The following is a 16,967-nucleotide window of genomic DNA, read 5'->3' on the forward strand; positions in this document are numbered from 1 at the left end:
TAAATTCGCGAATAAATTCCTGAGATTAATATTATAAAAGAAATAAACTCAAATTTTACATATATTTTCATGAGTAAAACTAAATTTTTTAATATTGAACTTTACGTAGTTTAATTACACTCTTTAAATTTATATATATTTAAATCGTTAAGATTTAAGAGCTCATCTTATAAGTTTACGAAATAATTTGTATATATATTTATTTAATTAAAATTATTTAATTTTAAAATATTAATTTTAAAATAAAATTTATTATACATATAAATAAATTAAATTATTCATAAATTATTCGAGATTAAACTCGATAAAAATTCAACTCATGTATACTCGTTTATTAAACGAATTAAATTTAAATTTATTAATATTTGACTCAAATTAAAAATAAATAAAACTCGAAATCCATTCAAGTTCAATCAAATTACAACTATTTAAATTTCAGCTCAACTCAAGCCCCTATTGATAGGCTTCTTATGAGGATCACGTTGCCACAATTATGGGATCCTCTCCCTTTACACTTTAATTACAATTATATATTATAAAACTTGGGAACAATAATACGTGGTCAAGTACTACAATCTAATCTAATTTAATATTAAGATCTTACATGAATTCTCTACTTAATATGTTTTTGTTAAATAATTTTTATTTAAATCTAATAAATATACAAAATTTTATATAAACCCACTATTATTTTACAGTTCAAGTAGATATGATCTAAATAAATTCTTTTTGAACGGTTAGAAATAGTCGAACCGATGATGATTGGGGATCTGATAAGGTGCTTCTTTTTCTTTCTTGCTCAACTTTGGTATGAGAACTCTACTTGTAAGCTTGCAAGAATCCCTTGGGACCTCAGGAGGCTTGACTGACCTAATCAAAGCCCAGTTCACTCCTTTGAAGAATTCATGCCTCTTGATTTCAGCGGATCCCTTGAAGCTTCCAATTCTTTTCTTGGGATTCTTCACTAGAAGTTTGCTTATAAGATCTTCTACTTTTACCCTTTCTTCTAATTCTTTGCTGCTGCTAATCACAGTTCTTGGAAAGCTTAAGGGCTGTTTAAGGATGTTAATCAAGGTCCTTTCGTTGTTTTCGCCTTTGAAAGGTGTTCTTCCATATAACATCTCGTACAAAAACACCCCTAAAGTCCACCAATCCACTGCACTCCCATGGCCTTGCCCTGATATCACCTCCGGTGCCAAGTACTCGTGGGTCCCAACAAAGGACTTCGATCTAGCGTTTATGGGTTCGGCCACCAATTCTGGATTATCAAGCTCTTGATCTATACGATAACAACCGCCGCCGCCGCCGCCACCACCATCACTATCTACTCGTTCTGTTATTGTTGTGACTCTAGAAGCTTTCTGCTTTTTCTTGTTGGAAGCTGAGAAACAAGACCGCAGAGGCTGCATGTATGTGGCGCAAGATGGTGTTGAAGTTTTGGGTTTGTGATCAATGGCTCCCAAGTTGGATTTATTAGAACTTATAAGCTTTGGAACGACGTCGCATTTTAGAGAAAGATCGAAATCTGAAAGCATGATGTGACCATCTTCTCTTACTAGCACATTTTCTGGCTTAAGATCTCTGTAAACAATTCCCATCATGTGGAGATACTCCAGAGCTAAAAGGGTCTCTGCAGCATAAAACCTGCACAGACACAATCATACATTAAAACAAGTGTCATTTATCACATCCTTAATTATTCCATCTCGAAGCAAATTAATCTAAACTTACTTAGCAGCTAAAATGGGAAAGCGTCTTCCGGGCTGGCGTTGCCGGACAGCGTACAAGTCGCCGCCGGGGCAGTACTCCATGACCAAGCATGAGTAATGAGAAGCTTCGAACTCTGCATACAGAGTAGGCAAAAAAGGGTGATCAATCATGCTTAGAATCTCCTTCTCCATTTTCGCTCTCTGCAACTTGTTCCTTATAGCAAGTGCCTCTTTATCAACCACTTTCATGGCATAAAAGCACTGAGGCAAACCCACCACAGGGTTTCTTATCCGGCAAAGATACACATTTCCTAAGTCGCCACTGCCAAGCCGGCGAAGAAGACGAAAGTGGTCTAGCCCAACTCCTCCACTGGCAATCTGTAGCCCCTTGATGGCCTCCCATGCGGCTTGGTTGGCCTCGTGTGGCTTGTGGGTAGAGGAGAGTGATGAAGATTCAGGTAAAGAAGAAGTGACGGAGAGAGAGCTGAGGTTGCTCATCCAGCTGCTGCTAGAGCCAGGTATGGTTACTGAGGAAGAGCTACTATCGTAGTCAGATTCGTATCTGGGTGCTAAGGTTGGCATGAGTACAGGGTTGGGGCAAATTGGTGGTGTGTTTTTTCTATTGGAATCAGGAATCCGGGGTGGCAGACTCTTTATACGGAGTTTGGAAGCTGGCCTTGTGGGATATTTATGTAGATAGCTAGTCAACAAATAATTTTAAAATATTGCAGCCTTGAGATTCTTCTTTTGGGTTTCAATGAATCAATGTGAATACAATAAGATTTATATGCAATGTAAAAAAACTTTGGGCCATTTAATTATTTACAAATGGAAGATAGTTCAGTAGATAAAATGTATGAGTAAATTATGGGAAGTGATAACAAATGGAAGTTTTTTAAATTTTAATAATTTTTTATTTTTAGGAGAAAGAGAAAGTTTTTAGTAATATTTGAAAATTTATTAATGGATTGAAATTAAAGATCTTTTAAAAAATCTCACCAAGTATTTAAACATTTTGTTAATTTTTTAAAAGAACTCTTCCTAAACAAAAACTAAAAAATTTAAAATTAAAATAAATTCTTAAATGAATATAGTTCATTGTAGATTCAAAAGACATTAAAATAGAATTCATCTAGTGGAATCTACTCGTTTATGCATTGAAAATATTTTAATTGATTATAAATCTAGTCCAAATAAGTATTTCTCTACAATTAAATAGTATTGCTTTCTTTGTCAAAAGTGGCTTCTTAAAATTTTTAAATATTTCATTAACTTAAAAAAAAATCCTCCAAAATAATTTAGGATTGAGAAAAGTTTTAGGTAGATTCGATTCACCTTATACCTAATAGACATCAAAATGAATTGAATATATTTTTATAGTGGAATTCACTTTAAAAATCTTAAAGCTGATTCAACTTATTCAATTATAAAATTTTATTCATTCCACAAAAAGTGATTTCTTTGAAGCACCCAATAAAATTAATTAATAAAAAATATTTTTTTAATTAAAAAAATTAAATTTTTTTTTTTTAAGAAAAAGTCATTTAGACTTTTAAAATTTTATTAATTTTAGTATATATAAATTTTTTAATATTTTTTAATTTTTAACATTAAATTAATAATGAAAAATAAATTATTTTTTAAAAGATATTTTCTAAATATAAATTATTTTACTCAAATAAATAAAGCAAATTCATTAAAACTATCTTTATTTTTTTTTGAGATTTTATAAGAATTTAATTCAATTTTTTTATATAAATTTTCAAACTTAAAAGAAATCAAATTTTTAAGTAAAAAATTGTTTTTTTTTTAAAAAAAAATACATGATTATGTAAATTTTTTTAATTATTTTCTTATAAAAATGAATTTTCTTAATAAAGCTTTGAATTAGGTTTGATTTGAAAACTACAGTTTCCTCTCATAAATTATTATTTTCTATGACAAAGAAAAATAAAGGTTGTTTCCCATGATCTCTTTATTTTCTCTCTACTCCATTTGTATTACCTAGCCCTATTATAAGGGGAATTAATGGGGCATCTTCAAGAGTGCAGAGAGAGTTAGGGCAAATAGTTTGAAATTTAATTAGAAAAATTATTAATTAATCTCTAGACTAGGGCAAAAACATTATCTCCAACATATCTCAATTTAGCTATGATTAGACAGAAAAAAAATCGCCCTATGATTATCACCCTTATGGCTCTATAATTACAACCACAATTTTTAATCATTATTACTTGATCACCAAAATCTTTTAAAAAAATAAAATTATAAAAAAAAAAAAAGGAAAAATGGGTTTTGAACTTTTGATTAAAGTTGATATGCATACAACATAAGAGATACAATGCCAAATCTTGTGCCCTATTTGATGGGATTTGGACCTTTTTGAAGACTCTTTGATTTTGCTTAATTTGTATCTTTCATATAAAATAATGAACCTTTTTTCTTTTAAAATTTTCATTGCTTCACTTTTCTGTGCAAGATCTTATGATTTTCACTTTTGGTTGCAATTTCAGGCAGCATACCCAACAAAATTTGCAACAACGTCTGCTTAGTGGCAAGTGTGTAATAGAACTGCAGCATTTGGTCCATACGCATTGTTCTTCCTTTGAACAATCCATGTCATTAACTTTGTATTTACACCATCTCATTTTTTTTTTATCCAATTACTTTTGATTTGTTTGTATAAAATAATTTATATTTATAAAATATTTTTTAACGAGATAATTTATTTTATATTATTTAATTTTAATTTAAAAAATAAAATTTATTAATAAATTTATATATAGAAATCTTAATAAAAATATGAAGATATATAAAAAAACTTTTTTTTTTAAAAAAGTTATTTTTTAAAAAAATTATTTATTTTTTCTTTTAATTAATAAAATATTTTCTATTAATTAAATTTTTTTGAGTGTTTAAACATTAAAAATACAAAAAATAAAAAATATTTTCCACGAAAACAAACTTTTTATCACAATTTATGAAATAAATAATATATAATACATTTATAAAAAATTATCTTAATTAGACTTATAATTAAATCATGTTTTCTTTGGATTCAATGTATTAAAATTATTTCCTAATGCTATTTAGTTTTGAAACTTCAAGTGGATTTGGCTTTTTCTTTTCTTTTTTTTTTTCTTGGGATATGATGATATGCAGATATGATTATTCTTTTGCTCTATTTAATTAAATTCTCAGAATTTTAATTTTAAATCAAAAATAAGTTAAAATTTTTTATAATATACTTTTTAATAAAAAAAATCCAAACTTAATAGGAGCAATCGAATTATTTAAATTAAATCAATTAGTTTTTTACTATAAAATGAATAGGTTAATCGCTATTTATATTAATCTAATTAAATAATTACATATTTATTTAGGTTAATTAGCAAGATATTACGAGATTTAATAAATTTATCAAAATTCTTAAAAAATAATAATAGAGGGGTGTTTCTTAAAAAAAAATTAAAAATAAAAATTAAAAATAAATCTCGTAACTCAATTAAATCTCAACTCCATTAATTTTCAACAGAAAACATGTATTTAATCTTCAAGGTTCATAATAAAAATTGGAAAACCTAAAATAAGAAGAAAGAGCAAAATTGCAATATCTTGATCACAGTCTTAATAAGACTGTATCTTCCAGATAGAAATAGCTCTAAAATAAGTTTTTTTAATTTTTTATATATTTTCAGCTCAAAAATTCATTTCAAATCAAAATTTAAATAAAAATTAATTATTTATATTAAAATCATAAAAAAATCATGAGATTTACTATGAAAAAAAGTGGCACCTATCACCCGTCTTGTTTCTCTCATATTAGACGTCAAAAAGAGAATGATACTCGAGAAATGCTGGAAAAGTAAGGAGAGTTGATGCAAACAAGGCTTAGATAGCAGGTGAACTACCCTCTGATAATTTTCATGTGTCAATATCTTTTGGCCAATATGCTTTATTGTCGCTGTGAGTCTCTCAATTCATGACGTTTCTCTGCAACTGCAGTCATTACAGAGATGCATACCCCATTGTTTCACTCAGATTGCCTCTTGATCCCAGTACCAATGTTGAATCAATAATGTAGAATATTTATGTTGAGTTAATGATGAAAATAAGAAAAATAAAACCTGGACTGGAAGACCTGAAGATTAACTTGGCTTCAAGAAGGTACCAGAAATTGTTCATATTATCTTCTCACAAAGACAAGGCTACAAAACTCCTCAATCAGTATTCACATGTTAAGCAGAAACAGTCAACAAGCAAGGGGTCTTTCCATAAAAAAAACAAAAAAAAGGTAGAATCCACTTAATTGTGTCGACGGTGGACTAGATTCATATAAGAATTTCCCTTTCCTGTTTCTTCTCTACTGGGAGCCAATATTATCGAGCCTCAAGATCTGAAATTGTTAAATGATTCAAGGAGCAAGATCTTGGATTTTTATGCAAGCCAGCATCATGTAATCTTGAAGTTATGAGAAATGCAGGTTCCTTGGGAGCAGGCAAGAGCATCATTTTATTGTTAAGCATGGACACCACCTCTAACATTGTTGGTCTATCTGCTGGTCTTTCTTGAACACACAAGAGTGCAATTTGGACACAGTGTAAGACATCATTTGCTGAACATGTTTCACCTAACCTTGGATCCACTAGTTCTGCGCCTCTTCCATCTTTTCACAAATTCCATGCCTAATATGATGGTGAGTAATGGTCATACATTGGAGATAATCTTGCAGATTAGGCAATAAAGAATCTGTTGATACTTACATATCCAAGAAGATTCAGGAAGCTGTTAAAAAGATAGAAACCACTGTTCTTCTTGCCACTAATGATCTCCAACAACATGACTCTAAAGCTAAAAACATCATATTTCACTGAAAATGAACCATCCATTGCATACTCGGGGGACATATATCCGCTGTCTCAATTGACACGGAACCCCAGCCTATTAGAGACTGAAACGACGCAAACCCTAGTAAAAAGAACTTAGTTTAGAAAATAATTCCCCAATCTAAAGCACCCTTAATTAACATGCAATTAAGAACACTTATAACTGATTGATTTTAAAAACAGCAAGAATAAGAAACATACAAGTTAGTATCGAACCTTATTCGTGATGCAGTGTCAAGAACCAAGATCTCTCTTAAGCTCTCAAAGAAGAATCGCATAAAGCAATTGTATTGAATAATTGAAAATCTGTCTACAATATGGAAAAAGAGATGCTTTATATAACCTAAATAAAGACCCATGATCTTTGCCACTTCCCACTACTATGCATGAACCCATGATCTATGCCACTACCCACTGCATCGATCCATGATCTATGCCACTATCCACTACTGGATAACTACTCACTACTGGTTAACTATCCACTACTAAATAACTACCCACTACTGAATAACTATCCACTACTGGTTAATTACCCACTACTGGTTAATTACCAACTGCTAAATAACTATCCACTACTAAATAACTACCCACTATTAAATAACTACCCACTATAAATACAAAGTTTGAACTGTCAATAAGAACACATTCGGCCTAATTGACTTGGAATGGCCAGATTGTTCTTCAACTTCAAAATGAACTTACAAAGCTTCAACATATTTCTTTATGAATCCTTTAAGTGCTTTCTTCAACCTCTTGGATCTCAACCTTGTAATTGTTCCTTGAGGCAATGCTAGCTCATCAGTGTTGTTGGTTGTGCTTACATCATCCCCTCTCTCTTGAAAAGGATTCGTCCTCGAATCTGTACCAAAATCAAAAGGAGACAAATCAGAAACATTAAAGGTAGCACTTACACCAAACTCACCTGGCAGATCAATTACATATGCGTTGTCATTGATCCGTTTCAGCACTTCATATGGTCCATCCCCTCGTGCATCCAGTTTTGATTTCCTTAGATTAGGAAACCTCTCCTTTCGCATATGGATCCAAACCCAATCACCTGGTCTAAATACAACTTTCTTGCGACCCTTATTGGCCTGTTTCTCATACATTTTGTTATGCTTCTCAATATGCTCACGCGCTTTCATGTGTATTGATTTAACCATTTCAGCCTTCGCTTTTCCATCTAAATTAGACAACTCGTTCAAAGGTAAATGTATTAAATCTAATACAGTTAATGGATTAAAACCATACACAATCTCAAAAGGTGAATAACTAGTAGAAGAATGGACAGCGCGATTATAAGCAAATTTAACATATGGCAAACATTTTTTCCAAGTTTTTAAGTTCCTTCCCACAATAGCACGAAGCATAGTTCCTAAAGTCCTATTAACAACTTCAGTTTGGCCATCTGTCTGTGGATGACAAGTAGTAGAAAATAAAAACTTAGTACCCAATTTCCCCCACAAAACATGCCAGAAATGACTAAGGAACTTAGAATCTCTATCAGAAATAATAGTCCTAGGTATACCATGCAAACGGACTACTTCCCTAAAAAACAAATCAGCTATGTTTGTTGCATCATCAGTTTTATGGCATGGAATAAAATGTACCATCTTACTAAAGTGATCTACAACAACAAACACTGAATCTCTACCACGTTTTGTCCTAGGTAAACCTATCACAAAATCTATAGAAATATCAGTCCAAGGTTTAGTAGGTACAGGCAAAGGAGTATACAACCCATGTGGCAAGGACTTAGATTTAGCTTGTTTACATGCAAAGCATTGAGCACAAATTTTTTCTATATATTTTCGCATGTTAGGCCAATAAAAGTGTTCATTCAACATGTCTAAAGTCTTTTGCACACCAAAATATCCCATTAACCCTCCTGAATGCGATTCTCTAACAAGCAACTCACGCACTGAACAATTGGGTATGCATATTTGTTTTCCTCTAAAAAGAAACCCATCATGCAAATAAAACTTGTTAAACACCCCATGTTTACATGCCTTAAATACATCAGAAAAATCAGTATCATTCTCATACATGTCTTTCAAATGCTCAAACCCTAACAAATTAGAACTAAGTATGTAAGTCAATGCATAACGTCTAGATAATGCATCAACTACCACATTCTCTTTACCTTGCTTGTATTTAATCACATAAGAAAAGATTTCGAGATACTCAACCCACTTACTATGCCGCTTGATCAACTTACCTTGACCCTTCAAGTGTTTGAGAGATTGATGGTCGGTATGAATCACAAACTCATTAGGCAACAAGTAGTGCTCCCAAACTTCAAGAGCCCTAATCAGTGCATAGAACTCTTTGTCATAGGTGGAATAGTTCAAATGTGCGCCACCCAGTTTTTCACTGAAATATGCTATGGGTTGGCCTTCCTGCATAAGAACAGCACCAATACCAATCCCAGAAGCATCACATTCGATTTCAAAGGTTTTAGAAAAATCAGGTAACCTTAAAACAGGAGCAGCAGTAAGTTTTTCTTTTAATGTGTTAAATGCAAGTTCCTGTTCTTTACCCCATTTAAACCCAACAGCCTTTTTAATAATCTCATTTAGAGGTGCAGCAATAGTGCTGAAATCTCTAACAAGCCTCCTATAAAAGCTTGCTAATCCATGAAAGGATCTTACCTCATTAGCATTCTTAGGTGTAGGCCATTCTTGGATAGCCTTAACCTTTTCAGTATCTACCTCAACTCCCCGTGAACTAATAATAAATCCTAAGAATATGACACTATCAGTACAAAATGTGCATTTCTTAAGATTAGCATACAATTCATGTTCACGCAACTTTTGTAGAACAAGTTCAATATGCCTAATATGATCATCATGGTTTCGGCTATAAATCAATATATCATTAAAATACACAACCACAAACTTACCTAGGTAATCACGCAAAACATGGTTCATCAATCTCATAAATATGATAGGTGCATTAGTTAAGCCAAAAGGCATCACTAACCATTCATATAAACCATATTTAGTCTTAAAGGCAGTTTTTCACTCATCACCTAACTTCATCCTAATTTGATGATAATCGCTTTTCAAATCAATTTTGGTAAAGAAAACAGCACCACATAATTCTTCAAGCATATCATCTAATCTAGGAATAGGATGGTGATACTTTACAGTGATTTTGTTGATCGCACGATAATCAACACACATGCACATTGTTCCATCTTTCTTTGGAACCAACAAAACAGGTACTGTGCATGGACTGAGGCTTTCCCTGATATGTCCCTTAGCTAGCAACTCATCAACTTGCTTTTGCAATTCCTTCATCTCCTCAGGATTACTCCGATAAGTTGGATGGTTTGGAATCTGAGCTCCATGAACAAAATTGATCTGATGTTCTATTCCCCTAATGGGTGGCAACCCAGATGGCACCTCCTCAGGAAATACATCCGTAAAATCCAGCAATAACTTAGAAAAAAAACTAGGCAATTCATTAGTAGGGTTAGTTTCAATCATAAAATTGAAACTAAAACGCAACATAATCAAAGCTCTCTTCCCTAAGTATGCCTTCTTCAACTCTCTCTCTTTATAATAAAAGGAAGACTTGCTGAATTCTTCACTCTTCTCACTCAACTCTCCTTTTACCTCCACACTCACTAACGTTTTCTCTCCTGCACGTCTCTTATTTTTATCCTTTCCTGTGCAGTCACTCTCCTTTGGGCCATTTGAAACCTTCTTTTTACTACTGGCTCTTTTCCCTCATTCTTTTTACTTGTCTCACCTCCCTTACCCAATTTAGCAGATTATTGTAATTTCACTTGATTTGCATATACATCTTTAGGAGATAATGGTACAAGTATATGTTTTGCGCCAAGGAACGTAAAAGAAAACCTATTACTATACCCATCATGAATGACACGCCTATCAAATTGCCATGGTCTACCCAACAAAATATGTCCAGTCTGTATGGGTACAATATCACAAGTAACCTCATCTACATACTTGCCAATAAAAAATGACACTTTACATTGCTTGGTTACCTTTGCATCGCCACTATCATTCAACCACTGAAGTCTGTAAGGATTAGGGTGTTTAATAGTTTCTAGTTCTAATTTTTCAACTAAAATAGTACTAGCACAATTAACTTGACTACCCGAATCTATTATCATGCAACAGACTTTACCACCTATCAAACAACGAGTGTGAAAGATGTTTTCACGTTGTTCAAGCCCCTCTTCTTTAATAGAAACATTTAAAGTACGCAATATGACCAAGGACTCTCCCTGAACAGGATACTCTTCTATCTCTACATCAGAACAATTTTCTAAATGTGGTATTTCATCAGAATCAGAATCAGTTTTGGAGACTATCTCATCTCCCCTCACTATCATGGCACGTTTATTAACACACTCATTGGCATAATGCCCACGCCCTTTACATTTAAAGCACTGAATATCTCTAGTCTTATTAGATTTAGGGGCTGATTCATTTTTACCATGAGAGTTGGATGTTTCTTTAGAAGGTAACATGTCTTTTTGAGTTGAAGACTTATCAAACCTTTTAGGATCAGTCTTGGTGTTCCATTTGGAACCCCATTTGCTGTTGGAGTTTTGAGCAGCCCTATTACTCCCCCATCTATTTCGGCCTCTTTGTCTTTTCATCTTAATGGCAATGTTCACCAAGTCTTTCAAATCAACATATGGTTGCAAATCAACCACATCAGCAATCTCCTTGTTTAGACCACCAAAGAAACGAGCCATGGTCTGATCTTCCTCCTCCACTATGTTTGCTTTGATCAGGAGCAACTCCATCTCCTTATGATACTCATCAACAGATTTTGATCCTTGGGTTAATCTTTGCAACTGATGATGGAGATCTTTATGGTAATAAGTAGGCACATATTTCTTCCTCATGATTCGCTTCATCTCTTCCCAACTAGCAATGGGTAACTCTCCATTCCTTCTCCTAGATTTCACAAGCTCATCCCACCATATTAGTGCATAGTCTGAAAACTCAAGGGCAGCAAGTTTTACCTTCTTATCGTCGGAATAGCTTTGACAGTTAAAAACCATCTCTACTTTACGCACCCACTCTAAATAGGCATCAACATCAGCCTTATCATTGAAGCTTGGAATCTTCATCTTTATAGAGTTCATATTGTTATCTACATAGGGTACACGATCATTGAACCTTCTAGCTCGGAAAGGGGCTGATTGTGCCACATTTTCCTCTTCATAGGATGGATCGTGTGTATCATCATCCCCCTGATTGGACTTGCCCTTTGAAGATCTAAGGTTGTCCTCAAGGTTATCCATTCTCAAATTTAGCTTCTGAAAGCTATCCATGAAAGCTTTATACATATTTTTAAAATCAAACGTAGGGTCAGAAGTATCACCAGTATTATGCCCGGACATTATAGAAAAATTCACAATTCTCTCAACTCACGTGTTTAACTTTCAAGCACTCACTTGGTATCTCAAAAGTGCACTTCAGAATAAAGACTCAATAAGCCAAGCTTGTATGATTCAAATAATAAGGAAAGCAAGGAAAGACCTAACAAGAAAAGATAGGAAACAACACTAGATGCAAACTGATCAAAATAAACAAACGGATTGATTTAGCACATAAAAGTGAAATTTCGTGTACTAAGTGTAATTAGATGTTCAACAATATGCAATTTGTCAAACTAAGTGTAAGGAACCAACAAACAGAAAGACACCAAATTGACAAACTAAGAATAAAAAATTAACAAGATGGATGTGCTTAACATGAAGTTATCCCTAAGCATGCAATCCTAGGTTAACTGATCTTAATATTGATTCAATAAAAATAATTCAAAGCAAGCAAACAAAAAAGACACTTAAAACAACAAGTATTAAGTAAAACTATTTTTGTGAAAATACTACCCAAATTTGCCCTAAACCTACCCTAAATATGTATTTTGAATCCCAAACCCTGAAATATGTTCAAGGTATGTGAAATATGATTTGTACTAGTATGTATCAATATCAAAATGAAGTTTGAACAATTGACCCAAATTGCAGAAATTCTTTTTCTTTTTTTTTTTTCTTCTTTTTGGTATTTTTTTTATATGGACTAAAGTAAAACACTGGAAATACTATTCTAAGAGTGTTAGAATAGGAGCATACGAATTAGGGCAGAAAGCACAAACCAAACCATTGAAGATAGTAATTTCGCCTAAACAAGAATTTAGGGTAAAATACGATTTGAACAGCAACTAAACAATGTATTCGACTCTAGTAGGCATCCCAAACGGAAAGATCATGAAAAATTGAAGTAAAGACACAAAGGATAGTTAAGAAATTATTACTAAGCCTAGCTCTGATACCAATTGACGCGGAACCCCAACCTATTAGAGACTGAAACGACACATACCCTAGTAAAAAGAACTTAGTTCAGAAAATAATTCCCCAATCTAAAGCACCCTTAATTAACATGCAATTAAGAACACTTATAACTGATTGATTTTAAAAACAGCAAGAATAAAAAACATACAAGTTAGTATCGAACCTTATTCGTGATGCAGTGTCAAGAACCAAGATCTCTCTTAAGCTCTCAAAGAAGCAGAATCGCATAAAGCAATTGTATTGAATAATTGATAATCTGTCTACAATATGGAAAAAGAGATGCTTTATATAACCTAAATAAAGACCCATGATCTTTGCCACTTTCTACTACTATGCATGGATCCATGATCTATGCCACTACCCACTGCATCGATCCATGATCTATGCCACTATCCACTACTGGATAACTACCCACTACTGGTTAACTATCCACTACTGGATAACTACCCACTACTGGATAACTACCCACTACTTGTTAACTACCCACTACTGGTTAACTACCAACTGCTAAATAACTACCCACTACTAAATAACTACCCACTATTAAATAACTACCTACTATAAATACAAAATTTGAACTGTCAATAAGAACACATTCGGCCTAATTGACTTGGAATGGCCAGATTGTTCTTCAACTTCAAAATGAACTTGCAAAGCTTCAACATATTCCTTTATGAATCCTTGAAGTGCTTCCTTCAACCTCTTGGATCTCAACCTTGTAATTGTTCCTTAAGGCAATGCTAGCTCATCATTGTTGTTGGTTGTGCTTACATCATCAATGCATATGTTAAACACACTCAGAATTTTTATACAGTGATTCAACATTAATATATATATATATAATGCTTCAAGAACTTGCTTCACTTACTATGTCCCTATAATTCTGTTCGTGTTAGCTTGAGATTCATCCTCCCCAAAGATTCTTGCTATGCCAAAGTCAGATATTTTCGGGTTCATGTTACCATCCAGCAAACATTGCTGGTTTTCAAATCTCTGTGAATGACTCTTAACCTGGAGTACTGATGGAGGTAAAGAAGCCCTTGTGCAATCCCTTCAATAATACAGAACCTCTTATTCCAGTCTACTAAAGACCATTTGGTTGAATCTACAAAATAAATAATTGAATAACAATCTCAAGGACAAATCTAGGGAGGAATTACAAAGTCATGAACAGGAAAAATAAGTGTAGCTAAATAACTAACTAAAAACGAAGGAATCCAAGCTTTTATTTGGCATGTACTCATAAATTAATATATTCCCTTTCCTTTCAAAGCAGCATCCCAAAAGTCTAATGAGATTCCTGTGTTGCAGTCTTGAAATCAATACAATCTCATTTTTGAACTCTTCCTGTCCTTGTCCAGACCTTTTAGAAAGTCTTTTGACTGCAACTTCCAGACCATCAGGCAACTTTCCCTGAAAGGACAGTATACTTTGTTGTATTCTATCATTCACGCACCACAAGGGAGAATCTAGATACATCAAGGGGAAAAAAGTTTAATTACATGGAAATTATACCTTATAAACAATCCCAAAGCCTCCCTGACCGAGTTTATTCACATCTGAGAAGTGATCAGTAGCCATTTCTATAATAGAAAAACTGAAGAAAGTAACTCATGATCCTTTTCAATAGTGAATCCCAACTCTGGTCTGATGCCTAATTCATCAGTAGGTTGCACGCCAGTACCGGCTTCATGCACAAACAGTTTACTGATCTGACAGTCCCTATTTTCGCTGCTTCCACATTTTCCTGCTAAGTAAGAAGTGAGAAAAGAGGAATTTCTTGATGTTAAGAAAAAATGTTGAACATTGATCCCCACAGGTGACAATATTATGTAGATATTTCTCAGTATGAAAAGCAGAATAATAAGAAAAGCATAGCAAGATCAAATGAAAATAAGATACCTACACAGCAGAAAACCAACAAAACAAGGGTCAGTAGCCAAAGCAGCCTCTTCCTTGAAAGATCTAGCAAGAAATGGAAAACAATTGAAAAAAAAAATATTTATATGAGTGCCTCCTCATGGCCACCATCCCAAGTCACTCAGCAAATTATCAACAAGCAAGCTAGGCAATTATGTCAAGCACAACATATTTGATCAAAATGGGATTTCTGAGCATCCAAGAATGCAAAGTAACAATTGACTGAATATTTTACCTCTTCCAACAATGGTGTTGTTTCGAATGTAAATGACTTCTTGGCTATTCTGATTATCAAGCTTCCTGCCACGGTTAAATTTACACCCAGTCCCATCAGGTTCAGCAGAAGCATATGCATTACATGAACAGTTTGTAGTACAAATTTTCCTACAGTCACTCAGGCCAAGCTCAGAATTATTTAAGTATTCCCAACTACTCATGGATCCACTTGTCTGAGTGAAAACATTTCCACTGCCACATTTAGATGGCTCAAACAAAACACACTCCTTGGACCAAGATAATGTTGTATCATCACAGGTTAAATTTGACTCAAATGTGAATCCATTGTCTCCACTCAGTTCAAATAGGACAGTTTTACCAGAAGAATCAATCTCTATCCATGGGGAAACACTAGTATTTTCTACTGTAAAGGTAAAATAACTTTCATTCTCATTAGAACTATATAAGAAACTAAACGTGTCAAATTTATGATCTAAACCAGGAAGGTAGCTGAAATTGTAACCATTCCATATTCCACTACGCCAGTAAATAACCTTCCTTTCCCAAATGACAAGTTGCTTTGTGTTGTTTGGATCAACGCCCAATGTAAAAGCTCCTGGAGCTGGATTTTGTGGGCTTAGCCATGAAGTGAGAAATTGTTTCCTAGGTTGCCTCATCTTTAAGTCAAACAACCCAAGTTTCATACCTGGTAAAATTGTATCAGTTGGATGATCGAAGCTCTCCCAAACAATCTGCTCTCCTACTTTCAAAACTAAGTTTCCAGAATCAAGAAGAGTTGCTCTTGCATTTCCGCTCATAATAGGTTGTTCAGAGTTTAAAGCCACAAAGGTTCCATTACTATTAATTATCACTAGCTTGCCATCTTCTGTGATGTTCAGTATTGCATAAGTATCAATCAAGGGTCTCTCCCTATTAGCCACCCAAGCCATCTTCATTTGATTACGACAAGGCATGTATTGAATTTCCAAGTAGAGATTGCTGGAGAAATCTAGCATGAAAAATCTTAGTTGAAAGAGACCAGCTGAAGACTCCAAAACTTCAGAGTTGCTCATTACCTGGCCAACTATTAGTGTATCCACTGCTAGGAAAAATTTAGAACAAAAGAACCAAGAGAAAACTAAGCAAAAGCAAGAAATGAATACAGAACAATGCTTAATCTTTCCCATGGAAGAAAATTCCTCAGAAGAGTTTCAAACAATGAGGGGAAAAACACATTGTCCTTCTAATATATAATCTATTTTAAGTAGCATGATATAAATTTAGTTGTAGCATGGTGTAAATTGCATAGAAGATGCAATGCAAATTCTTCAACCCTTCTGAATATAAAACCAAAAATTCTTCTGATCTGATTGTATATGTTAAATTTGGGTCAGGTCTAACTCACTCCTAAAGCTAGCTCAAGGGGAGGAGTGTTTATGGCCTATATAAGGGGCACATTACCCCTTTCCACAACCGAACTGGTGCATGGCACATTTATGGGAGGCTCTGATACCATGTTAAATTTGGGTCAGGCCTAACTCACTTCTAAAGCTAACTCAAGGGGGAGGAGTGCTTATGGCCCATATAAGGGGCACATTACCCCTTTCCACAACCGATGTGGGACTGTGAACCCCAATTTCATTTTATCTTATATTTTCTTCAAGGATATGATGAATATGTAAATATGTTGTTCAACCATGACAACAAGAGTCTAGTGAATAGATAGCAAGGGATTTGATATTTTGGTATTCGATCCCATCCAACTCTAATAAGATGAATTTGAAAAGTTATAATTAAATTTGAGATGGATTTGAGTTTAAAAAAAAATAGTTGGATTTTAGGTATAATATCCACAATTTATTTATATAAATAATTAATTTAATATAAAAAATA

At 33.5% G+C, this 16,967-nt stretch overlaps 1 protein-coding gene and 1 pseudogene across 1 annotated transcript; both read right to left on the reverse strand.

Moving 5' to 3' along the window:
- Positions 1–665: 665 nt before the first annotated feature.
- LOC110618136 (protein kinase PINOID 2) lies at positions 666–2,342 on the reverse strand. The gene is made up of 2 exons (XM_021761201.2): positions 1,732–2,342; positions 666–1,644 (listed from the first exon to the last, which is right to left on the reverse strand). The coding sequence occupies exons 1-2, from the start codon at positions 2,289–2,291 to the stop codon at positions 738–740; spliced, it is 1,467 nt and encodes a 488-aa protein (XP_021616893.1). The 5' UTR covers positions 2,292–2,342; the 3' UTR covers positions 666–737.
- Positions 2,343–6,088: 3,746 nt separating this feature from the next.
- Positions 6,089–16,147, reverse strand: LOC110617872 (annotated as a pseudogene).
- Positions 16,148–16,967: the final 820 nt, after the last annotated feature.

This window comes from Manihot esculenta, chromosome 6, assembly GCF_001659605.2.
Source record: "Manihot esculenta cultivar AM560-2 chromosome 6, M.esculenta_v8, whole genome shotgun sequence".
NCBI classification, from domain to species: domain Eukaryota; kingdom Viridiplantae; phylum Streptophyta; class Magnoliopsida; order Malpighiales; family Euphorbiaceae; genus Manihot; species Manihot esculenta.

Coding starts and splice junctions, on each gene's coding strand:
- LOC110618136 (XM_021761201.2), bottom strand. CDS start 2,291: ATGCCAACCTTAGCACCCAGATACGAATCTGACTACGATAGTAGCTCT. Junction 1,645..1,731: donor TTTCCCATTTTAGCTGCTAA/GTAAGTTTAGAT, acceptor GTGTCTGTGCAG/GTTTTATGCTGCAGAGACCC.